The sequence below is a fragment of the Eretmochelys imbricata genome, chromosome 15, assembly GCF_965152235.1.
Source record: "Eretmochelys imbricata isolate rEreImb1 chromosome 15, rEreImb1.hap1, whole genome shotgun sequence".
Lineage (NCBI taxonomy): Eukaryota > Metazoa > Chordata > Testudines > Cheloniidae > Eretmochelys > Eretmochelys imbricata.
Window position 1 is genome coordinate 16,867,731 of NC_135586.1, and position 25,567 is coordinate 16,893,297.

Genomic DNA, 25,567 nt, shown 5'->3' on the forward strand with positions numbered 1-25,567 from the left:
CTAGTGCATTGATTGCAGTTTGCCACTGAAGTGAGCGGCTAAACTAGAGGCTGTAGTTTGCCACTGAGGCAAGTGGATGGACTGAGGACTGTTGGGTCCCCCGGAATGGGGGAGAGATCCGAGTGGGGTACAACTGAAGGGCTCTGTCCAGAAGAGGATGCTGCAGTCCAAGGAGCAACATGGGTCCTAGAGGTGAGTGACGACGGGCGAAGACACCACTAGATGAGGGCGCTCTGGTAAAATGAGAGCTAATTCCCAGGATGGCCAGCAGGAGGTGCTGTGGCGGTGAGTCCCATCCCATTACAATGTGTGATATAGGTATTGCCAGCTAGTTCTGAGAGGCTTAAGGTTCAGCGAGATCAGCCTTTGGTAAACAACACAGATGGGCCTCAGGATAACTAACATGCTATGGACCCTTTACCACCAGGTCACTGGTTAGAACCCATCCCTGGTTGATAGCAACTTCATCTGAGAACAGACCAATGGCTTTTATGAAATGAATTCAATTCAGTTTCTAGTGGACAGGTATTTACCTCTCAAACTCACCATCACAATTAAAACTAACTGACATTTTCAGGAGAGTCCAAAGAATGTAAATCACTCTGATCCCAGGAGGTGTTTCCTTCCAATCAATTGTCAGGACAGTGTGGGAAAGCTTGCACAGCGAGTGCCCATACTTAACTGTCTGTTGTACAAGAAGATGACCAGTTTTAAGGACTGTTAGTCTGGCACCTTTCACCAGCACTAAAAAAACATTCTTTTAAAAGAAAGCTGGACCTGCCTATTGCTCTCCAACTTCAGATGCATGACCCTGAGACATCTCATAAAACTGGATTACATGGCATGGAATCCCTTGTGCAGCCCCTTGGAAGATTATACAAGTGATGTGCTACTTCTACCTGTTCTGCTGTTTTTGAAGGTTAAGGGTTTAAACTGTGCAAAGCTATACTCATAGCTGGAGGCTTTTAGACTCAAGGATGTTCAGGGTGGTGAAATAGGGCAACAGGTTATGGCCTGATTAAAAAAGGGATAAAAATCAATTTTGAGTTACCATCCCATATTACAAAGCCAGATTGCCAAGATCCTGGATGGGTCAAGGCTTTGAGTTTACAGCACAAGCAACATTTGCCTTTAAGTTGTTGCACAATTTCAATTTAGCTTGCAGGGTCTTTTATTTTAATTTTTTCTGGAAAGCTCACGTATTATGTTAAAGACAACTGTTCCAGTTCATACACTCAAAGAAGTTAATCATTTGTATCTTCACCTGTGCATTTATGTCCTTTGGTAAGTCCTCCAAACCTTTAGTGTGAGCTACAGCAGAAAAAGTGAAGCTATTGGACATAGCAGACGTGACTTACATGCGTAGGATATATTGGCCTCCCTCCAGTGGCAATAACAATGTTTTCTGCAGTAATAACCGTCTGCAAATAAAGATACAAAGTTATCATCATGATCCACAACCTCCGCAAGAATCGCCAGCTTTATTCGGAGACAACCTTATTGTCAGTTATTAGCTTTTAATTACATACATATGAGTAATAAGAACTGAGGAAAAACTGGCATTAGCACATGCTGTTTGTGTAAACTTGTGCACCAACCAGCACTATTTTAACACAGGTTGTATTCATCTAAAGTACGCGCACAAAAACTCTACTCCTACACTTTCCCCACCAGTCTGTCTTTTTAATCTGGTAAGGCTTTCAACTGTTCCTACGATATTGATCAGACTCAAAGGTTACTTTTGGAGGCAGTAGTTGTGTACCAATGGCAGCTAATTTTTTGTTTAATTTGGCTATAAGAAGATAGAGACTATGACCAAAATTTTCAAAAGTGACAAATGATTTTGGGTACCAAAATCAAGACACCTTAAAATGAGTCTGATTTTCAGAAAGCGCTGAGCATCTGCTATTTGAAAGTCACGCCTCTTTAAAGTGCCTCACTTCTGAAAATGTTGGCACACTTATATTTTTATTCCAGATCTTTTGCTCACGGGGCAGAAGTGATCACTAACCATGACTCCACTCAGGTTCTTGAAGTTAAACTGCAAGATACTTGCATTAAAAAAATGAACACAATGTTTTCCCAATTTTGCAAATGGAGGAAAAGCATCTCTTAGATGACCCAGGGAGACAAGATAAGGAGAAAGTTTCATCTAGTGGTTTCAGCATGACAGAGTGAGGAGATCGAAGTTCTATTTAAACCTCTGCCATTGATCTTGGCTCTGCCAATACTATGGGACTTTGGCCAAGACAATTAACCTTCTTGTGCCTCAGTTTTCTCATCTGTAAAGTGGAAATAATAATACAAGCTAACTCAACATTGGGAGTGGGGTTTATTATGCTCAATTATCAATATATTGATGTTTATTTAAGCACTTTGAGATCCTTGGATGGAGAGTATGTTACAGTTGCAAAGCCCTGTTAATTTCATGTGCAGGAGGTTCTGGCTTGATAACCGCAAACTAAATTTGCAAAATACAACCTAGATCCCAGTATATTTGACAGCTAATAACAGACTTGGGGCTAGAGTTTCTGAAGTTCAACCAGATTACGCTATAATAATCAGCCATGTAGCTCACCTCTTTACCTGCATTTGTCAAACCACGGACTGTGTGTGGATCCACCAAACTGCCTGTGAGGTTGAAATACTTCACTTTTCTGTTTAAAAAAATTACACCTGCTTAGTGAACAAAAATCCAAGGGACATACAATCAGCTAGCCTACTCTTTCAAGAGCATCAGACCTAAAGTGACACACAGATAGCAGCAAAACAGGAAAGTAAATGGAAGGGGGGCATCAGCATTTCGTAGATCTATTTGTGGCATCACCACTGACTTATGTGACCTTAGGCAGGTCATTTAAGTAATCTATACTATGTGAATAACACCTATTGTAAAAGATGTTGCAAGGTTTAATGTCAAAAAAACCAAACTCCACTGACTTCCTAGATCAGAGGTGCCAAATAAAGGCATAGTATTACTATTTCACTGTAGTGCATACTTACGAACATTAGTTTTGTGACTCCCTCTGAAGTTAGCTATACAACTCCTAAGTTACCCATTAACTTCATATTCACCACAAAGGAAACATTGCCAAACAGTCTAGACAACCTTGAGAAAGGCCTGAGGCCTGAAAAGTTGGGGATAGTGTTTTTTCTGTTCATTAAATGATAACTATGCATTCATTTTTCTAGTTCAGCAATGTTATTTACAGATTCACTGGTGTTGTGTGCAAACTCTCTCAAAGGAATCTCAGATCTAGTCTATATTAATGTAAATTCTCCTGCAAACCAGAGAGAAGGTTTTCTGGTCCTGAAGAACCATCCCATTCACTTACACTCATCCTTAAAGTTACTGTAGTGCTCCTTCCAGAAGAGGCTGGGCACAGTTCCTTCCAAAACTTATCAATATTACTTTGAGTCATCCCAGCAGAAAGATTTATCGCATTCCTAACTTAAGCTCTGTGGCACTCCAAAACTAAATCTCTGAGATGACAAAACTTCACAGGACAGCTTCTGTCTAGCAGTCACTCCTAATCACTTTGCACATAAGTAGGGCCCTACCAAATTCATGGCCATGAAAAATGCATCACGGACCATGAAATCTGGTCTCCAACTGTGAAATCTGGTCTTGTGTGTGCTTTAACCCTATACTAAACAGATTTCATGGGGGAGACCACTGTTTCTCAAATTGGGGGTCCTGACGCAAAAGGGAGTTGCAGGGAGGGGTCACAAGGGTATTTTATGGGGGCAGTAGTATTGCCACCCTTACTTCTGTGCTGCTGCTGCTGGCAAGGCACTGCCTTGGGAGCTGGGCTCCTGGCCAGCAGCTGATGCTCTGAAGGCAACGCCGCTGCCAGCAGCGCAGAGGTAAGTGTAGCAGTACTGCAACCCCCCCTACAATAACCTTGTGACACTGCCCCACCAACTCCTTGTAGGGGTCCTGACCCAAAAATTACAACACCCTGAAATTTAAGTTACAATTTTTAAAATCCTATGACACTGAAATTGACCAAAATGGACCATGGATTTGGTAAGGCCCTACACATAAGGAAAAAGTGGCAAAATTTTTCACTCATTTAGCTGACATTAACAAACAGATTAACAGTCTCTGCTGGAGAGTTTCAATACTTGCAAAAACGCAGGAAATGCCAAAGCTGAAACAGCAGTTCTACAAAGAAGAGAAAAGCTGCTTGATTATATGAGGGAAGATGAAATTTAGAGTTTCATTTACTTGTCCTGTAGCTGCACTCTGTGTCCCCAGTTCAAGGATTTGACGTAATTTTGAATGGCTTCTGCCATCGTAGACCTATCAAGAAACAAGACATGAAGTGTTAAATCATATTACAGATTCTGAAAATGCAACTCAAAGATTGATGCACAGGTAATTGATGGGAGTTAAGAATATTTTTGCAACATAAATGACATTAGAACAAAGTGCTAAATCAAAACTCACACACAATATCTTCTTTGTAAAACAAGCAAGCCTGATTTTTTCAAAAGAGTTGCCAAAGAATGGCCCAAGTGAAATTCAAATTCTGTTGCTATCTCAGAATGAAGAGCAGCGGGGAAAATTTTGGTACTTTTATTACATATCTACAGGAAACACAAAATGCATAGGTACAATATTCTTTACCAGTCATGGTGAACAGGGTGGGATATATTCCAGCCATAATGTTGGGCATCTTTAAGGGCGGTCCCTAAAAGAGCTGCTTGATGCATAAGCTTTTTAGGAATGCAACCAACGTTCACACAAGTGCCACCAAGTCCCCATTTGGTTCCTAAAGAGAACATACGAAAAATCCAAACAGATAATCTTAAACTAATGCAGTTAGGTTGGAAATCACAGGCGCCCCTTACACAATCTGCTGCAGATGAGTTTCTAACTCTGCTTAAGGTATATTTATGGAAGTAACTTTTTATTTTTAAATTTAAAATTAGTACTGAAAATAGCTTAATAGCTTACACTGCTCAATGCACAAAAGATCCAAAGCACAGCAACACCAACTATAAACATTCAAATGTCTGTATTCCTACCTCCTAATTTACATAATAAATCATATCTATAAATCAAGTGGCTCTTGAATTTTTTCTAAGATAATGAACACAAGCTGAATTGTAAGTTACATTTGCTAACAGTCATGTTTTAACTGAGACAATGATTTTAAACTTTATCAAATTCCGCTCCCATTGAAGTCAAGGGGAGTTATGCTACTGACTTCTAGAGGGAAAAGGTTGACTTACAGTGTACATCTACAATGCCAACCACCACCACCACACTGGCACTAATGCGTTTAGAAACAGACCTATTTAAAGACTTGTTTGGTATAAAAAGTGATCATGGCTTACTTTCATACCTTTAGGTGAAGGATCCACATAATCTAGAACTGCCACCTTCTTTCCAAACTGAGCAGCTTCAAAACAAAAACAAGGAGAGCAAGTATATTTAGCAAAGGGGAAAACACATGAAGAAAAACCTCATTATAGTGCTGCAGTTTTGGAGGGGAAAAAAATTAAGGTTATTAAACATGTTAAATACAGTTAGTAAAGAGAGCATTTCCCTGGCATTTCCAACAGCTGTCTGGCTTTTCTAATTTCAGCAATTTTTCTTACTATGGTAAACAGGCAGAAGGTATAATAAAGAGTAAAGGAAAAAAGGATACCATCTACTGAAGCATTCAGTGTAATTTAAGCCCTTATTTCACTACTGTTGAGTGTTAAAAATCCAGATGGCAATGAAGCCAGAGTTTAAAGAAAGATAAGAGGGGAAAAAAAAAACCCCATACAAGACTGTCCTGTTCTTGTCTATGAATGACTCCTTAAATATAAGTGAATTAATGATTTAAGAAAACATTCTTTGTAGGGACTGAATGCTTTAAGGAGACTAGCAGAGACAGTAATGAGAACTAATATTGATATAATTTAAACAAAAAATTGAAATTATTTCTTTACAGCTCCAAACCTTCTTTTGCACAAGCAAGGCCTCCAGAACCTCCACCAATCACCAGAAGATCATACTCATTTTTGCCTATGAAAAAAACATATAAAAAACAGAAGAAGAAATTAGAAAGATGGCAGAGGTACATTACAAGCTGTCAGGTTTGGGTTTTTTTATTAAAATATTGTCATATGAGTGTCCCATAACACTCTACTGTACCCACTAAAACATTCTACCCTCCAAAACAACAATGTGCTAGTGCATGAAAACCAGCAGATAAAACTAACCAGTTTATTTTCTGAAACGAAAAGCAAAAAGTAAACAAACAGCAAAAAGGGTGACAAGTAAATTAGATATTTTACTGACAATGTCCACCAAAAGGTAGGTTGACATAAGTCCTAATGCCTCTAGCTTACTAGATCATTATAATTGGAACTCTAATGCATATTTTATTGACAAGAGTGTAACAGGTCCTATACTGTGGCTGAAGTTTCCATGCATGCAATCTCCAAAGCAACATGTTAAAGAGACTTATGAAACTTTGGTTGAAAGAAAGTTGTTGTAGAGGTAGACATTCTTCTACCCAAACTATTTAATTTTTGTTATCAAGGAACGAGATGCCGCAATCTAAATTACAAACTAGTGGTCTGCGACAACCAAGAGTATTTTAACAAACTCACTTTTATACAAAGGTAAAAACCAAGTGATTTCCATCAAAACCAGCCAGATCCCTTGGTTTGCTAACAGCTGATTTTTCAAGCTACCAAAAGCCATCAATTTGTAGTTAAATAAATAAGAAGCGATAGCACTCAACAACTTGCAGGATATGAGAAAACCCTGTATCACCAAGCTTGAGAGGGGTAGCTGTGTTAGTCTGGATCTGTAAAAGCGGCAAAGAGTCCTGTGGCACCTTATAGACTAACAGACGTATTGGAGCATAAGCTTTTGTGGGTGATGACGTGCATCCAAAGAAGTGGGTATTCACCCACGAAAGCTCATGCTCCAATACGTCTGTTAGTCTGTAAGGTCCCACGGGACCCTGTATCACCAGTTTCAACGGAGGGAGTCTTCTTGGCAGATGTGTACGTTTCAGAAGAGAGACAGGTGGAGCCTAGAACAACTGACCTCCCTCCACAATATAATGGTTGTGCTTAAAAAGTTGTTAGGTGCCTTCAGATAAGGTGTCACAGCAAGGTCGGGGTGTCTCAGAGCTGGGGGAGGGGGACAGAGTCCTCCCGCCCCCAACCCAACCTTTCCAGGGCAGGGGGAGATGGCCACCTACCCGCCCCTCCCCCGCCGCCCCCAGCAGCTCCCTAGGTCCAAGAACCAGGAGCTCACTGCCCCTCCCCCCACCCCGGGAGGGTGTCAGTCACCTCCCCCAGCGGCTGCCCCCCAGATTGAGGCAGGGTGGGGAGGCCGCCCCCCGTCCCCACCACAGCAGCTCCCCCGACAGGGCGACGCGCTCCTGTCCCCCCCGCAGCAGCTCGCCAGGAGACAGAAGGGGGAAGCCATCCCCCGCCGCCGCTCCGGCAGAGGGTAACCGGCAAGGAGATGGGGGCCGCCGTACCTGACAGGACCCGAGCCGTACGGCACAGCACAGGCTCCCATGGGAAGCGCTTCCGCCCCCGCCACAGCGCCGCCATGTTGTACGGCAAGAGTTACCGCGGCGGCCGCCGCCCGGGCAGGACCCCAGATGCCCGGCCTGTCCGGCTCAGCGCCTGACTGAAAGACAGGGAGGAGCCACTGCCCTCGTGCGCCCCTCAGGGACCGCCTGGAGGCGAAGAGGGTCGGCTCGGGGCTCTGCCACTTCCCGGAGGCGGCGGCGGCTCCGCAGGGAGGCTGCACTAGGTTAGTTGTGGGGCTGAGTGAGTCAGGCGGAGGGCAGCGCCCGGTGGGGAAGGACAGCCTGGGGTGCGGGCTGAGCAAGAAGGTACGTGGGTGTTGGGCGACCCCGCCGAGGCTCTCGGCCGGGCGAGGGACGGGGGTTCGAGTCCCCGTTCCGTCTGAGGCGCGGTGTCCTTGGTCAAGTCACTTAGCCTCTCTGTGTGCCCTGGGGAGCAGCGCCGCCCTGCGCACCTTGCCCGAATCAGTGCCCTCAAGCCTGTGGGGAGGGGCTCAGATCCTGCACGAAACATTATCCCACAAACTCTGCCTACCCAGCCTTTCCCATGAACCAGAGGGTTTCCTTGCTAAACCCCTCCCCTGTGTTGTGCTCATATCATTCCAATTTAGTTTTAAGACATGGTTGTTGGGGGGGGGTTAAACAGGTCCTCTGGCGACATAGGAATTTACTTTGTTTCAATTAGCAGGTTTTCTGGAATTGGCACACGTGCCTCAGCAACCCCTCTGATAAAGAAATGGAGGGAAGGTCTCTGCAAAAGGGGGTCAGATTAAAAAAATAAGAGTATGGTACACAGTTTGAGCAAAGAATACCTCTTAAACAAGAGCAAAACTCATTTTGTCCAAAAGTTGACATTTGATATTCTGGGGGTGACTGGAGGTGTGAAGATTTCCCCCTTCTTTCCTGAGGTTGTAGAATCAGCCCATCAACACTACTGCAGATGAATGACTGGAATATTTAATGTAGCATTAGCACATCACCTCTTCAAGATGAGGAGGATCTATGCAACGTGCACCCCACATTTTCTCCATATCATGTCCCTTAGCACAGCAGCACTACATCATTGTTACCAGGGGGCCCGCCCCAGCCACACAAGTGAAGGCAGGAGAGCCTCTAAGGAACTAGTCTAGTGGTTGGAGTTGGATCTAATCCTGATCCTACAACTGACTGACTATACAGCCTTGGGTAGCACTGCACTGGTGTGCCTCCTGTTATCCATCTGTAAATTAACAATAATTATATTGACCTACTTCACAGGGGTATTACGTGATTTAATTATTGTTTGTAAAGTGTTCTGTGATCCTCTGATAAAAGGTTCTATAGAAATACAAACCAGTCATTAATCAAGATTATGCCAGAGGGACCAGCACATTTTTTTTTCATTCAAAAGTTCTGGCTATGGTCCAGTTCAAGGGCATGTTACGACAGGGGAATCTAGATACTTTGGTGATTCGTTTGTTACAAATACCAAGGTAGACTGATCTATTCTTGGGACTTTAAGGCCTTGGCCTTGTGGAGAAGCAGCCCTAGAAAGGGACCATCTTTAGTCATTCTCTACTCCCTCCCTCCTTAAGGTAGCTGAGGAACAGCACTGATTGGCTCATGAGAAAACTGCATCCAGCCATCTTGTGCTTGAAATATGGTCAGTCCCATGCAGGGCTGAGGGGTCACTGGGTGGGGGGAGAGGCAGGATGGAGGGAAACTAAAATGGGGAAAAGAAAGATTTGAGGGACTAAAGACACCACCTAGGGTGGATAGAAATGCTCTGCATACACAGTAACTTTCTTTGTTTATTGTTGTTTTACACACACCATGAAATGAAAACAGCAACGCTTTGATAAAAGGATTGAAAAGCTGTTCAGTATCATGATAAACACCTCCTTGGTATATTGCTTGTTGAATGCTGAATAGGTGATGTGCACAAAACTAAAGATAAGAGTTCAATATGTCCAAAAGGTGGAGCAAGTTCTCCTTGCCGTGGATTTATCATAAAGGTTGTTTTCCATGGGAAAATGTTGCTCGACGATTACATTATTTCATTACTAGGAAAAGTCGCTTATCAGCAGTGTCTTGCTGCTTAAAAATGTCCCATAGCTAGGAATCCTTAGTAAAAAATTCTCTGATACTCAGCCCCGGAGAAATGTGCTCTTAGGACCATCAATAGCATTTCTTTCAGTATCAGCTGCAGAGATGGGTCATGATGTGACTGGAGAATTTGTCCCACTGATCCTAGTATGATAATTATGGCTGCTGAACAGGTATTAGAAAAGCAAACCTGAAATCATGTTCAGAAATGCCTTTTGTGCTGATAGATGAATGCACATATCTCCTACACCCAAGCTGCTTTGATATGGAGCTGTGAAAGAACACTCTCTTAGAAATCTGGAATGCAAACAAATTTCTTAAATGACATGTTATTGGACTCAGCTTCGTATTTTCTGAATGTTGTCAATTGTAGCAAGACATTTAAATGTTTTACAGTTTTATACTCTGGATGGCATTTAGTTGATTTTGGGGGGGAGATTTGTTCAATGCATTGTAAACAATACATTATAAAAATGGAAAAAGGAATGACAATGTATGATGTTTCAGAAATACTTTTAAATAAATTCTGCAAGAAACCAACCCATATACGTAACCTTCGTATTTGTAAGACGATAACAAACCTGCCAAGAAGGAGACTTTCATTTGGGGATTAATTTTCAGGACAATTTTAAAAGTCTGTGTCTCTTTGTCATGATGGATTATATATCTGTGTTTTTCAGTGAAACTTTTAAAGTCTCCTTCATGGAGAGAACCAGTTTGAGATGCACACTGTGAAAAATGGTTTTGTAACTTTCTGTTTGGTATGATGCTGTGTTGTTGTAAATGTGTTGGCTCCAGGATATTAGAGAGTGGGGGTGTGTGAAGTAATTTTTTATTGGATCAAGTTCTGACACACAATCTTTGGAGCTCTGTGTAAGCTTCTCTCTCTCACCCACTGAAACTGGTCCAATTAAAAATATTACCATGCCCATGTTGGGTAACTGATTGGTACAACAGGTTATCTTAACTTTTCTTTCGTTTTGACTTTATTCTCCTTATACCTAACGAGTGCTTTCCAACTGTACTAGCTAGAAAGAGAAGAGGAAGCGAACAGCCAAATTAGGTAGCTACTGTTTTTTTTTTAAAGTTACTACACTATTATTCTGTTTTGCAAGGGAGGGGGTGAATTAAAGCAATTGTATCTTACTGTAGTTGTATTGAATGTCCTATGAGGGTGTGGGTGGAACTGGGTTAATTGGTTGAGCTAAACAGCCTTCTATGGAGGACTTACAGTTGCTTTCCACATACATTGCTTTCTGTGGTCAGTTGCTAGTGTGGGGCCTGATCTTGGCATAAAGGAGGGGGGTGAGGGAGAATTAGAATCTGCTGGTGACCTTGAGAAAGAGAGGAAGGCATGGCCTGTGATATAGGTGAAATGAATGGGATTGTCTATGGAAGTGACTTGAACAGTAAGGCAGGAGAAAAGAGCCAGAGCTGCGGTGGGGCAGGAAGAACTAGTGACATCAGGCTGAGGTGACTGGTGGTCCTCGGGCTGGGTTCTTTTGAAATAAGAAAGCTTGGGGAAGTCAAGCCAGCTAAGTGTGTGGGAAATACCTCAGGGTGGGGGCTAGACTGGCAAACAGGGACATCTACTTGCCTAAGATAGACAAAAGCTATGGAAAGCTAGTCAAAATGGCTTGTAGCACTTTTGCATGAGACATTTCAGTGGAAAATTATGTGACACTTTTCAAGCTCCAGTTCTTTACTTTGGGGGTTGTAGAAATAGAAAATTAGACCCTTTTTAACAGTTGTATTGTTTTGCACTGGTAGAAACAGAACTTCAGTTAATTTGCAACTGAAAACTGTATGCTATCTTAAAATGAAAAAAATGGCCTGGATGTTAGAACTCTTGCAAAAATTGGCTTGTGGAGGTTTTTTAAAAGCAGAATATCTCTGAAATGTCTAAATCTAAATGAATTCAGATCTTGGTTTGGGAGAGTGATATAGTAATCGGATTTCATCATAAAGCTTCTGTAGATCCCAGGACACTGTTAAAATCTGGGAACTTTCCTGCATTGAAATGTTAGGATTTAATAATATGTAAAATCTGAAGATGCATCTAAAGGATAGAATTTCACTCCAGAAAAATTACCAGAGGGGGTTGGGAGACCCACAGAATTACTCTCTGTTGTAAATTGGGTCATAATTTAATTTCACCAGGTTTTTTAGGTTTAAAAGAAAGTCAGCCACTCTAATGTGTTTAAGTACCCCAACAAGACTATTTGTAACCTGAGACACTTCCTTTGGCTAAAGACGTTTTCTACTGTTTTGAAATAGCTGCTTACAGCTTGTGGAAAAATAATTGTTTTATTTAGAATCCTTCCAGCAAAATTTCTGTTTTTTAGAACTTCTCTTTTTTCTCTTCTTTTTTTTTTTTTAAACACCAGAAACTTTTGGCGTGTTAGTAGGGTCTTTTTGTTGTTCAGAAGTTCATTTGTTTTTTCTCTTTTTTTTCTTCCTTACTTGAAGCTGTCATTTTTTGTTTGTGGCATCTCCTCAACAGCTAATTGATGTCAAATGAGGAAGCAGGAGCAGATGGAGTTGTAAGCAGCAAAGTTCTTCATTTTATGCAAATAAGTCAAGATATATTAAAAAAAGGGAGGGAGGGGAGAAATATATAGAAGTATGGAAACTTAACTGCCTCTGAATGTTTGTTACATTCTGTGACAAGTCAGCAGATGTTGAAACCGCTCTAAATAATAGCCTTTTAAAATGGAGACAATTGGTTTGTAAAGCAAACAGTGAATGGTTTCTTATTCTCACTAACTAGTGTACTTTGCCTCTAGTTCTCTATTAAACTTTAGAGTGGGGTTTTGCCGGCCACCTTGCTTGATTGTTAACTATTTTATGCATTAAGACATCTTCCAGGTACTTTTCTGGAACAAATATGGCCCATTTTTACTTTCTTGAAGAACTTAATGTGACTCTGAAAAATGGAAAATACACATACAAAATAAATAAAAATCCCCTCATGCTACTATGGAAGTAGAAGGCTTGAAAGAATTGACTGGAGGAAAAACATTTCACTTGATCTGTAGGTGTCTGTAGTAACGTCCCAGCTCTTTCCTCCATCTCTCTTTGTTTAGGCTTTAAAAACCAGGCTTTGGCCAGGGTTATTGGGAAAAGAGAATGTGTGCTGCTGGAATATGTGTATGTGCCATGCATTGACTAACTCATCGTCTAGTGCAGTGTTTCTCGACCTATTTACCATTGTGGGCTGCATATGCAGCTCTCTGTGGTATGTGGGCTGCATCCACACAATATATATATTTTACCTATTTGGCCCTGAGGATGTCACATGGGCCGTAGCTGTGTGCTGACTGAGCGACAAGCAGCCCATGGGCCATGGGTTGAGAACCACTGTTCTAGTACCTTGGGTACACAGCGAAGTTGTATATCCAACTATAATGGTGTATTTAAAGCTATATGCAACCCCTAGGTTGGCCACAGTAGTAGTGGTGTAAATGTGTTTCTATTGTCATATCTGATTACAGAAAAGGGGACTGAGCTATATCAGAATAAAAGTAATCTTTTTACTGGTATGAGTGTGTCCATATTTAAGGGTATTTTTTTTTACCAGTATAGTTGTACTGGTACAGTCCCAAGTGACAGTTATAATGGCACAAAAACTGTGGACAGAACAGGTCTCAGGGTGGAATCAGAGCAAAAAGCATGATAAAAATTTTCCCAAAGCTAAATAAATGTTTTAGAGCTTATTAGGATTTTTTTAATAATATAAAGATTAGACATTTATATGGACAACAAGAACATCCCTCGCTACATTAGACTGATTAAACAATTTATAATAGATGTAAATCCTCAGGGCATAAGCCAACACTTCACAGTTTTGGGTCAGGAAGAAGACTTCTCCTATGGGCAAGTTATTCCATAATAGCTCATTACAGTGTTTCTTGCACCTTCCTCTGAAGCAGATGGTATAGACCACTGTCAAAGCTAGGGGCCTAAACGAGTTGAACCTCTGCTCTGATTCAGCATTGCAGATTCTATGCTTTTACATATGCAATGGAGCACGTCAAGAACAGAAGGGGTTACAAATTGTCTTACCTCATCTGACATCACAGATTATCTTAATGCTTACAGTAGGGGAGGAGGATAAGACCAATGTGCAGTATGTGTTCTCGTTTGACTGAGCTGTGCAGTCTGAACAGTTAGAAACTCTTCTTACCATAAAAAAGGGGAAATATATTCCGCATTAAAATTAACTACAGTGCTAATTCTAGTTATTCCTGCAGGCACGGACCATCTTGCGTTTAGAAGAGACTGAGCCAGATTTAGTGCTGGTGCCAACGTTAAGAAATCTTTAATAGTGGAATCATGTTTAATTTTGTAAACAGAGGTTTTTTTCAGATGCAAATGGGGAATTATTGCAGGTCAGATGAGTTCATCATTGCTTTCTACTGGTTCTCTTTGGCGTCTGAAATATAGGAAAAGATTTATTAAGCTGAAGCTCTAACACAGGAGTGGCCAACCTGAGCCTGAGAAGGAGCCAGAATTTACCAATGTACATTGCCAAAGAGCCACAGTAATATATCAGCAGCCTCCCATCAGCTCCCCATCCCCCGCTCCCAGCACCTCCCACCCACTGGCAGCCTCGCTGATCAGCACCTCCCCCTCCCTCCCCGCACCGCCCGATCAGCTCTGGGGGGGGGAGAGGAGAGAGGGCAGGAAGGGGTGGAGTGGGGGCAGAGCCAGGGGTTGAGCAGTGAGCACTCCCCCGGCACATTGGAAAGTTGGCCCCTGTAGCTCCAGCCCTGGAGTCGGTGCCTGTACAAGGAGCTGCATATTAACTTCTGAAGAGCCGCCTGTGGCTCGGGAGCCACAGGTTGGCCACACCTGCTCTAACACATGGGGGTGGGGGGGGCTTTTAAAGTTATTCTGTATCAAAATAACGTATTGTTGTTTATTGTGCTACGTGCCAAAGTATTCATTTATGTTTTGCTTAAAGAGGTACAAAACCACCCTAGTCCTCACACACTAACCCCGACCTCCCACAGTTCCTTATTCATTTAATCCACTTGCTCTTATATTTTTTTCTTTCTCCTGAAGCTCTGTTAATTAGCCCCCCTCTACTTCATAGACCTTCATTTGCTGCCTTGTCATCTACCATAAACCCTTTCTTTGTCGCTCCACACCATTTGGCCACTGTTGGGGTGAGAGCGTTCTTCTCTGCAGCCCATTTAGAGCAGTTTCCATGATAGCATTGTAGAAATTTGCTCACTCCTACTTTTGCTAAGCTTCCCAGAGAGGATAAAGGGGAAGAAAACAATCCACAGTGAAGTCTATTCATAGCTGTATGCTGAAATGGCTTTTGTTTCTTTTCTCCCTCTATCTGAGTGAGTTTCAGTTCAACTATCTTCAGTATTCCTGCTGTGAAAGGGACAGACGTGCTTCGGATTTTGTTTTCGAGCATGACCTCTGTCTCATATTCAGCCCGAAAGAAGTAGTTTGTTAGAGTGTGGCTCTTCTGATCTGTCTTGCAGAATTACTTCTAAACGTAAGCTACGAATGTTGTCTTATTTGATTTTCTGTAATGCACTGATCACTTCTCCCTCATTTTCCAGTTTATGATGTTAACACAATTTCTTATACGAAAGTCCCCAGCAGCACTACAGTGTATGGATGTGCGTGGGACTTGTATCTCCCATTTGTACATCAGTTATAGTGTGATAAGTCTCAACTGGAAAAAAAAAAAAACATGGGCCATATTCATCCCTGCTGTAACTCCACTGAGCACAATGGACTAACCTACACTGAGGATGAATTTGGCTCATGCCTGACTGCCAGCATCCGCTGTGCAGTAACTAAGTAACAAGAACAGTGTCACTAGAAGGTAGAGCCAACATAAATTGTGCAATGAAGAGTGGGGGAAAAGGACACATCTCCTTTTAGAATCTCTGTATACCAGAACATGTAAGCTGTGCCAGTGATGTGATCAAAGGAGACTGCGACTTCTGCAGGCTCTTGGACTCGTATCCTGTAAAATCCATATCACTACAACACAGGAAAAGATCAGAAGGAACAGCTTCTGTTCTATGCATGAAGGTACATGTTTATATTTTCTATTTTTTAGACGTGTTATCTGATATGCTATGCTCTCTTAGAGAATGCTACTATTTCAGATGGCGCTGGGTAGGAGGAAGAAGTTTTTGCCAGGTTTCTGACTGCCAGGCACTTTAGTGATGCTAATTTGGGGGCAGCAACAAGTCTTTAAAGAACAGTAGGACATATTATATGTAATGCTTTCATATTGTATTGTCAACCACAACAGTTGAAAGAGCAAGAGGAGATAATCCTGATTAGGCTGAAAATGTAAATGGTGGATAACTACATCGGCATCTAGTACTCATTAAAATTACTTTTCAAGAAAAAGCTGAATATAAGGCAAGCTTATGTTCAGTGATATTTGCAATGATGTTTCGGGGTTGATGAATGTGTTTCTGTAGCTATATTTTTACCCTGGTTTGCATTTTGATTAGGGAGCACAAAATGCCTTTCTTCCCTCTGAAAAGGAACTGCAACTGGTACTGCTGCTACTCGCAGGGTATCTGCTTGTTGCCCTTGGTGTTTACCTTCACTTAATGGGACATTCAAAAAAACCCAAAACCCATTTTTCCTTACCAGGGTTACTAACTACACCTCTGATTATTAAACCTAGATAATGTTTAATATCAAATTTACTTCAAGGTTTCTGCACTTGCTCAGCCAGGGACTACGGTAATAGACTGCTTAAACTTTGATTTCTGGTTTTCAAGCACTAGTGCAATACTGCAGAATTTATAGTGTACCACAACAACCATCTGCTTGATGGCTTTTGTCTGCATCCCCAGAAGCATGCTGGTCATATTGAGCACTAACCCTGTCAGCAATATGAGTGTGGGCATTCAGATTCATTCAGTATTTTCTGTTTCATCTTATTTCAGCAACCTACGGCCAGAGATCTAGTTTTACTTTTTCTTCGTTGGTCCGACACCCAGCTGCTATTGTCTGTCAACATTCTATCAATGTCTGTGTTAGGGTACACATGGTACATTCAACAGCGCAGCAGGTCATGTGTTGACCGGCAGGGTCCAGCCCTACCTGCTGATAGCTCAAAATAATAGCACAAAATTGTAAACAATTATGAAACAGAAATAAGGACACTTTAGAAACAAATAAAACAATTAGAAAAATGATATCCCAGTAAAGCTATTGCTATTCAGGGCGTAATATAATAGTTTATTTTAAAAATGCTTTTTAAATGTAAGAAATAAGGCCTTAATACTGCAATGTGATCCGTGTGTGTGGATCCTTACACCTACTTGGATTGGATTGCTGGATGGGTGAGACCTGGGGGGAGAATGATCAATCAGACAATCAGAATCCGTTTTATAGAGCACATGGTCTCTACATGGCTTTTTTAGGACAGTGAGTGCAGAAGAATATCGTAAAGCCAATAGAAACTACAGAGGGTGTTTTAGGAGGGCAGAATATAATTATCGTAATTGAAATCTGTCTGGTGCAATGGAGATAAACACCCCTCTGAAGCCTAATTAATGGGGATTCTAGTCCATAAAAAGCATTTATTATTTTCTGCCCTCTTCCCGTCATCCAGAAAAATGAGAAGAAACCTAACTTTGTTTCCACTGAACCTGGAAAAAGGCAGAATAAAAGACAAAAGAAACAGATTCTTAAATCAGCAGAATTTTGCATTTAGTGAAGATTGACATTTATGTAGTCACGGTAACAAAACTGAATTATAGGACTAGGTGAGTATGAGGATCCAGAGATTTAGATTTTTAAGTGAGGAAATCCTTAGTGGGGAAAAAAGGTGAAAAGTGCCCGTAGCTTGATAACAAGATGTTGATGGAAAAACTAATTACGGTTTGTACTTTTGTACTTGACAAAAGCAGACAAGTCCAGATTACGGTTTCTTGGCTATCTGATTTCTTCACATTTAGAAATACACTGGCTTTCTGATAGTAAAAGGTAAAAAAACACCTTGTTTGACTTTCAGCCTTATTAGAAGATAAGAGTAAAAACATTCTATTTTAAAATACCAGATTGAGGGTTGTTTTTCATTGGTTGGGGTTTTTTCCCTTTTTTAAAAAAAAAATAAATTGTGTGATTACTACGGCAATCTTATCTTTGGCAGACACTTACCTGGATGTTCTAGCCAAATTCCTTTGCTGGTCTTGCTCCATGGAAAAAACTAAAAATAAGCACCCACTGAATGGCATAGAAAGAGAGGTGGTTTTAGTCATCTTAGTGTAGGACAGGGAGGCAGGAATTTGAATTTTAATCCTTGCTTTGACACAGATTCCCTCTGTCCTTTGGAAAAGTAATTAACCCAGATTTTAAAAGTCTGTGCAAAAGCATGCAAGCGCTTGTGCACATGAACAAAATGCAGATGAAAAATGCTGGCCATGTGAGCCAGGCTCGCAAACACGTGTATATCCTTGACTTCCACTGGTGCAACAGGTGTTTTGATGCACAATTTGGGCATGAGCTTTTAAAAATTTCAGACATAACCTCTCTGAATCTGTTTCACCGCCTGAAAGACTGGGATACTACTACTTACCTACCTCACAGGGGTGAGAGGAGGGTTAATCAGTTAATGTGCAGGGCCTTTTGAAGGAAAACACTATGTAATTGCTTAGCATTATTACATTCTCCTCTGATGGATGCTGGCTATTAGCAGCAGTCTTTCTGCAATGAGTTCAGGACCCATTGTCCCAGGGCACTCTTCTATTGTAGTCTGTTCATCAATACCATCAGGCCAGTGGACAGATTCTTTTGTGAAGGAAGGTTGAATGGTATAAATTTACCAAGCATTCTCCATTCACACCAGGTTATGTGAGCTAATAAAATCTAGATTGGATTATAAACCCCCCTGCATTGTAACACTACAGTACCAACTAGCTACTCAGACTCATAATAAACTCAGAACAACCAACCAAGCAATTGGCAGTTAGATTAAATGTATGAAAGATGATAGCAAAATTGGAGGTAATATCAGTGGGACAAAATCGATTAAGGGAAGCATTTGAAGCACTGTTTGTATCCACATTTTTACCAGTTATTCATAACGTCAAGAATATTAATGTGTCACCTTGGTGTTTGTTATCAAGGTGTCCCAAAATGGATCTCTCTAGTAAATATAGATAAACACTTTGTCTTTCTCAGATGCCATCTCTCCAAAACATATCAGTGTACCTTCCAGACATGAATTAATTTAGCTTCACAATACCCTGTGTAGCATTTTACTCATAGTGTAATGGAGGCCCCCAGCAGTTAAGTGACTTGTCCAAGGTCAGACAGGTAATCTGCTGCTAAAATGAGAATAAAACTTCGTCTTCCTGAAGGACCATAAGGCCATCTCTCATGGAAAACAGCAGCCTAAGGGCACATGATGTCTTTGCCGCATAGGGAGTTTTGTGAGTATTTCCAGACAGGACTACAGCAAAGTTGTGTAGTTTTATCTTGGATAAACTGATAATGATATACTAGGATTCAGTTTTAATTTTTTAGAACAAACATTAACAGAGAACAGACATTTATTTCCAAGTATTTTTTCATTATCAACTCATTTCTGCAGCAGCCGGCGATGAGGACTTAATTATTCAAAATGTTATCACTACAGAACTCAACCTTCCCAAGATTTAAATAATCCTATTTTAATCTAATTTAATCATTACATTTTAAATGTTTCATTATTAAGCATAATTAAATCCTGAGTTCCTTGTGCCAAAGCTACTAAGGCACACACTTGTATGAGCCCTCAAATTTGTAAAACAAGTTGTTTACTTTTCTTCTTAGCAAATTTCAGTTTGCAGCAAATGGAGATCCTTTTTGGGGGTGAAATGGGAAATAAATGATTACCACTATTCACCACTTTACATCAAATCCCCCCACACCTTTCTATGGTACATTTATTATGAAGCATAGAAATATGACAACTTTAAAAACTAATCTCGTCATTTCTAGTTACCAATCAGTTTTGTATCTCAAAAAACTCTAGGTGCACAACAGATGTTAACTGATTCAGTCTGATTGGAGAAACACCCCTAGAAAACTGGTAAATAATATTAATAAAAGGCACCTTGGTTAAGGTAGTAAGAGTCACCCGTACTTGAGTAAAATCACAGGTGAGGATGAATTGTTCTGACTGCACCTTCTACATGCAGCTATTTTCGTGTTAAAATGTATGTGATCCCAGAGGCTTTTTTGCTTTGTTTTTATGAAAACAACTGATCATATGGTTATTCAGTTAATCCCAAACACAACATTTACTCTTCTTTAAAACTATAATTGTATTACTGGATTTTTCATTGTAAAAGAGCACAATAAAGGTCTAGATGAAAAGCTGAGTTGCATTACCAAATCAGGATATGATCTCATCAGATCTTTCAAACTGAGTAGGGTCAGGTGCTTAAGGAAAACCCAGGTGCTGCAGAAAGTATAGTAAATGATTTAGTACCTGAGCCAGCACTGACTAAATGTCACATGTGGAAGAAAGGAGTTCTAGTCTGTATGTGTGGAGGTGCCATTTTTAGGATAAGAGAAATTGATGAAATTCTCATTAAACGTTCCATGGTATTTTTCATAAGAGTGTGTTACCCTGATGTCCTTGCCCAATATGAAACCTAACAACAAATTGCCTCTAGTCTACATAGCACCATCATTCTCAAATCAGGGAAGGTGTTCACTGCCTGTTCTAAACTAGTGTGGAGTGCCAAAGAGTACTTTTAATCAGTTTCCACCTTTCGCCCTAGCAATGGTTGCACTTCAGTGTTTGGTGAAGTATTCTTTATACTTCATAAATCCATTGGCGGGGTTTGGGAAGTGCTGGAGAATGCTTCTGTGCAAGATCATTATAAAGACAAATGGTGTTGGATCTTTCACCGTTACTTTTTTTTTTGTTTCAATACTTGGTATTGTCTCAACACCTTCTTTCTTTCTTGTGGCGTTTCCAAATATCATAACTGAATAGGCTGGAAGCGTTTACCTGCAATACCCTACTTGGCTAGCAGATGCTGATCCTTCTGTAACAAGGATAAGTGGGTGTGGGCTGAGCAATCATGAGGGAGGAACTCTAGGAGTAGCTAAACCTGGGGAGAAAGGTTAATCTGATCTTTATCCTATTGTCGTTTGAAAAACCAAATTCAAAAAGAAAGGGCCACATTTGCACTTTATATACTATATGAACTGTGTTTGTTGAGCAGATTGGGAAAAGCACCTGCTCTCACAGACCAAAACTGTAAACATTACCCAGTGGGGCCACACCTTTGCTTTATGAAGGTTTGGGCACAAAAATGCAATGGAACCTATGTGGTAAAATCTGATGAGAAACTAAAGTCCTTTATGTATACTCTCAGACTACATGCAGAAGAGACAGCCAATATATTGTACATTTGGGGATACATGAGATAAGTCACATGAATGAAAGGATAGGATATACTCGATGTAAAAGGGTGAGTTATTTATACAGTATGATCTAAACAAGCAAGATTCTGCATCTATACCATAACATATGAAGAAAGATTATCAGTGCTCTGACACGCTGGGACATTTAATATCTGATATCCTTGAATAATCTGTTTTCCTGAATGTGGATTTGGTGACAAAACTGGTTCATCATTTTAGACCAGTGGTTCCCAAACTTGTTCCGCCGCTTGTGCAGGGAAAGCCCGTGGCAGGCCGGGCCGGTTTGTTTACCTGCCCCGTCAGCAGGTTTGGCCGATCGCGGTTCGCTGTTCCAGGCCAATGGGAGCTGCTGGAAGCAGCAAGGGCGGAACAAGTACGGGAACCATTCTTTTAGACTATGATATCCCTCCAGTGTTATGGGGTTTGTTTGTTTAATTCCCTTGCTAACATTTTACATGTTGTCTATTATTGTTCGTCTTTAGGCAGGGACCATATCTTCCAAATATGTTTCTAACACAGAGGCGCTAATGTCAACTGGGGCCATTGGGCCCTACTGTAATACAAGTATTTAATAATAACAGTAGCTATCTTCTAATAATATTGTTATGTGAGATGCACATCAGTGATTTATTTCTGTTTCTCTGTACATTTTATGTGTTCTGTGAATCCACATTAAAACTGCAATTATAGTTGCATTTTCTAATAATGTCATAACGAACTCAGGAATAAGAATCTGTCCTCTTGGACAGTGCTGGTTTTAAGTTGGTTGAATTACATTTTTAACTTTGCACATCAGATATTTATTAGCGAAAGAAAAAACAAACTGCCTATTATTTTGGTATGGCACTGTACCATTTCAGTTTGGGGGCATACTCCACATTTAAGCACCTGGCTCTTGAAAATAAGTTGCTTTTATTGCTGAATAGATATTGCAAAGATTTTTCTTTCACACATCCCAGCAAAATGGGGTGGGTGTTCTGATATTTCCCAAAGGGGAAAAAGAAATTAAGGTTTTTACAGAAAATATCAAGCTAAACAAAGCTGATTTGCTTCTTTTAAAACCCACTTGCTCTGGAATGCAGATTTCAGGATAATGTCTTGCAAGGGAACTCAGTTAATAACTTTATATTGCCAGCTTGCCTAGGTCCCTTGGGTGCTGTACAACAATTAAAAAATCCAATTGAAATTTAGAAACCTTCTTAAACAAAACAAATAAATCCCAAAGCGGCAAACAGCAAGTGTGCTAGATGGGCTAAGGCTAAGAGGTTTATATTCTATATAAGCTCTAGCCACAATCCCCCAAATATTAACTCTAGAGATCTAGAGGAAAGGCGTTCTAGTCTTTAACCACTTGTAACCGTAAGGTAAGGCATTTATGCGCATAGGCATCAAACTAAAATACTATAAGAGACCAATTCTTCAAAACCCTTAATCATGTGAAGCAAGTAAAGACTAATAGTTACTCAGCAGATTGAGTTTGAGGGGTCAGGCTTTTAACACTATCCCCAAAATAATAGGCCCTTTGAATTACATTAGATTTTCCTACCAAATCTCTGTTAGCTAAAACATAAAAAGAAACCAGTGTTAAAAGCAGAGAAGAACAGTTTCCTACTCTAGGTCCCTTATGGCAATGTGAGACAATACAGTTATAATTTAGCTTCAAATCCGGAGTCATGGATGAAATCTGCAGTGAAATAAGTTATTACTTATAGCCCTTGACTCAAGAATTTGCTTCCCAACTCCAGGGCAAGCCTTCAGGGCAAATGGAAAGGCCTGTCTGTTCATTGAGCCTTCTGCTTAAGGGGAGGCTGGTGGGGATTTGAGGTTGGGTTATTTGTGGCTCAGAGAGTTTTCCTTAGCCTGACAAAATGTCAGAACTATGTATGTTTTAACATATGACATTTAAAATTGATGTTAGGCACTACGTGTGGCAATAGTGGGGCCAACAGGGGTCAAAACAAAACACCTGCCTTTGGAAAGGAAAAGTTCTCAGTGTCTCTTAGAAGTGGGGGGAGTGAGATAGTTTCACAGCACAGGGCCCACCAGCTATAAAGCTATGATCACCTGCCAAGCTGAGCCACGATGGCAGAATGCCTAAATAGAAACTGATGTCAGAATGCAAATATACATCTGCAGGGGGCCCAGGGAGGAGGTGTTTGCATACACAGAGACTAGATCTATATAATTAAATACAAAAAACCCAGCAGAGATTCTGTAAAATGAGTTCACTTTCTAGGCAGTGAGTGCAATGTGATTTCACCCATTGAGTGATTGTGCTTCCCCCAGCTTCAGGCAATGAAGCAGCACTGTTGGAAGACCTCCTTGAAGGGACGGCACATAATTATTTCATGACAACCTTGCCAATAAATAAGGATAACAGCATAAGAAAAGTGCACTACTGAAAACTACTTGCCATCATGACCTTTCCCACTGAAAGCCTGCGTTGAATGTGGTATGAAAGGGATGCGAAGGTTCTTACCTTGGCTCGTTACGTCCAAATAGTCCTTTGTGAAGGCAGAAGAGGGGAAAAGCAGCCTCCTCTCCTTTTTACTGAATATTTAAATGCTGTAGGTCAGATGAATCCAGCTGGCGATACTGTGCAAGCATTCCTCCAGGGCAGAGACTGAGTTAACAGGGTACATGGGGCAATAGGTATATAGCAGCTGTGTCTCATCAGCATACAGATGCTGTTTCAGCCTGTGTTCAGAAGTGGTCTCGCCAAGAGGTCTCACGCATATGTTGAGCAGCCCAGGAGAATGCTTGCATTTCTGAAAGATGCAACCTAATACTCTTCAGTTACTGTCCATCCTGACTAAGTCCCAGGTGTGACTGGATCCTTCGAAGGACAGTCCTAACCATACTGGCAAAATCCATTCGTTGTGAAAGCAACAGCCTATGGTTAATCTTATTGGAAGGTGCTGAAAGGTCCAGTGTAAACAAAATGAAACTCTCTGGCAGTGCTCGTGATAGTGACAAATGCATTCTCTGATCCAAGAAAGGCCTCAATGCAGACTGGATGCTGCCCAGAATGTCACTGGTATCCAGATGCACCTGTACAACCACCTCCAGTAAAAGGGAAGGTTAGGCATTCTGTGGTAATTAGTGAGCAGTCTGGCATCAATAAATGGTTTCTTGAGGAGGGGCCCTATGCCCGCACCCATTTAGTAACATTTAGTACCTTTACAACCACTTGATAATACTAGTCCACCAATGACAGCCACACCCCTCACAAGAAGCCACTAGAACAAGTAAGGAGGTCAAATCAAAAGGGGTGTTTGTAAACCAATGATATCCTCAGAGGCCAAGCTAAGCTCCACCCGTGGAAAGCGTGAAGCTTCTTCATTCAGGTTTGGAAAGACCAGCCCAAAGGTACGCATTCTTTTCTACGAAAAACATAGGAAACTGGCCAGAATGATCAACAGAACTACTTGTGCATGGGGGCAGATGGGTCAGATTGGTGTACATGCCTCTGGAAAACATGAGAGAAGCTTCTTGCTATCTGGGTTAAATGGCTAAGAAACATGATTTCCTCCTGCCAAATGATGCCATCAGGCCTTAAAAAGCAGTAACTCGGGTCAGTTCTTTGCAGTGGGCATATTAGAATGTTACAAATGTGAGCGTTAACATTGCTAACTGTTGGAAGCCAAAAGAAACAGACTGGAAGTGTTCCAAACAAATTATATGTTCTGTGCAACTGAGATAAGTGGATGAGTGAACAAACATCAACTGTAGCATGAGTTGAGCACATCTCCATGGCAACCTAATCATCTCCTGAACTCAAAATGTGTCCTGCATGGTAATTTAAAGTTTTTGAAGGTGGATTTTTCCACATGAGCCATACTTCTGAAGAGCAGACTAAAGAAGGGAAATGTAGGGACCCCTAAAATGTAGGAATAACCTCAAAAGGTTAAGTTTGGGGAAACAATCCCCTCCCGCACACATATTCCCACTTATGGTTCTCAGGCTAACCCCACTCCCTCACATCTGTGAGCTTAGACCAAGCGTTGGAGGATCCACTTGTAGTGTCCAGTTGGTGCAACAGCTGCTCTGCTGGGCCCCTGGCTGTGGCTGCCCTATTTAAAAGGGGGCATCAGAGCATGTAAGACTTCAATACAGTGGCAGCCAGAACTGTTGGGCCTGGCTGGGAAGATTGGACATGAAGGGGTCTGACAGAAGGAATCAGCACTCTCTCAGGTTATGAGCCATTTCTCTTCTCAACTTCCCCCGGGGGTTCTAGTCTGTGAGGTGCTCTGTGAGTTCAGTGGAAATTCAGGAAATTCAGCACTTTGCAGGACAAAGCCCTCTGGGGGTTGCTGTTTCCTTTTAGACCACCCAGGGTGAGCTAATTTAAGGAGAAAGAGTCTGTCCAGGCAGCTAATGGGATAATGAACAGCTGAGCCTGACAAAAGGTCAGCAAGACTCAGTAGCAGAAAGGTGGTCACAGAGAGAGACTCTAAGGGAGAAGAGCTCCCAGAGACCACAGGCCCCTAGGAGGAGGGTTG

General features: G+C 41.3%; 2 protein-coding genes and 1 long non-coding RNA gene across 9 annotated transcripts in view; 1 reads left to right on the forward strand and 2 right to left on the reverse strand.

The window, feature by feature from the left end:
* TXNRD2 (thioredoxin reductase 2) overlaps positions 1 to 7,623 on the reverse strand; it is a 51,380-nt gene extending 43,757 nt beyond the window's left edge. Inside the window, exons 1-7 of the mRNA XM_077835372.1 lie at positions 7,503 to 7,623; positions 5,960 to 6,025; positions 5,355 to 5,411; positions 4,634 to 4,778; positions 4,232 to 4,306; positions 2,579 to 2,657; positions 1,359 to 1,421 (exon numbers count right to left, since the gene is read on the reverse strand). Coding sequence (XP_077691498.1) covers positions 1,359 to 1,421; positions 2,579 to 2,657; positions 4,232 to 4,306; positions 4,634 to 4,778; positions 5,355 to 5,411; positions 5,960 to 6,025; positions 7,503 to 7,578 — 561 coding nt within the window. The 5' untranslated portion in view covers positions 7,579 to 7,623. The remainder of the gene's footprint in view (positions 1 to 1,358; positions 1,422 to 2,578; positions 2,658 to 4,231; positions 4,307 to 4,633; positions 4,779 to 5,354; positions 5,412 to 5,959; positions 6,026 to 7,502) is intronic.
* A 21-nt stretch (positions 7,624 to 7,644) lies between these two features.
* Positions 7,645 to 25,567, forward strand: part of COMT (catechol-O-methyltransferase) — a 31,757-nt gene continuing 13,834 nt past the window's right edge. Inside the window, exon 1 of one of the 7 annotated variants that reach the window (XM_077835375.1) lies at positions 7,645 to 7,783. Coding sequence is in view for 2 of the 7 variants with exons in the window: in XM_077835373.1 (XP_077691499.1) it covers positions 24,351 to 24,434 (84 nt within the window). In the remaining 5 variants the exon portion in view is untranslated. Of the gene's footprint in view, positions 7,866 to 10,572; positions 10,705 to 14,465; positions 14,485 to 15,025; positions 15,157 to 15,569; positions 15,705 to 24,306; positions 24,435 to 25,567 lie in introns of those variants that run through there. The other 6 variants (XM_077835377.1, XM_077835378.1, XM_077835380.1 and 3 more) reach the window with 6 other exon arrangements.
* On the reverse strand, positions 13,420 to 24,288 carry LOC144275845 (uncharacterized). The gene is made up of 3 exons (XR_013348112.1): positions 23,545 to 24,288; positions 17,802 to 17,867; positions 13,420 to 14,076 (listed from the first exon to the last, which is right to left on the reverse strand). It is a non-coding gene; the product is annotated as an uncharacterized LOC144275845 (long non-coding RNA).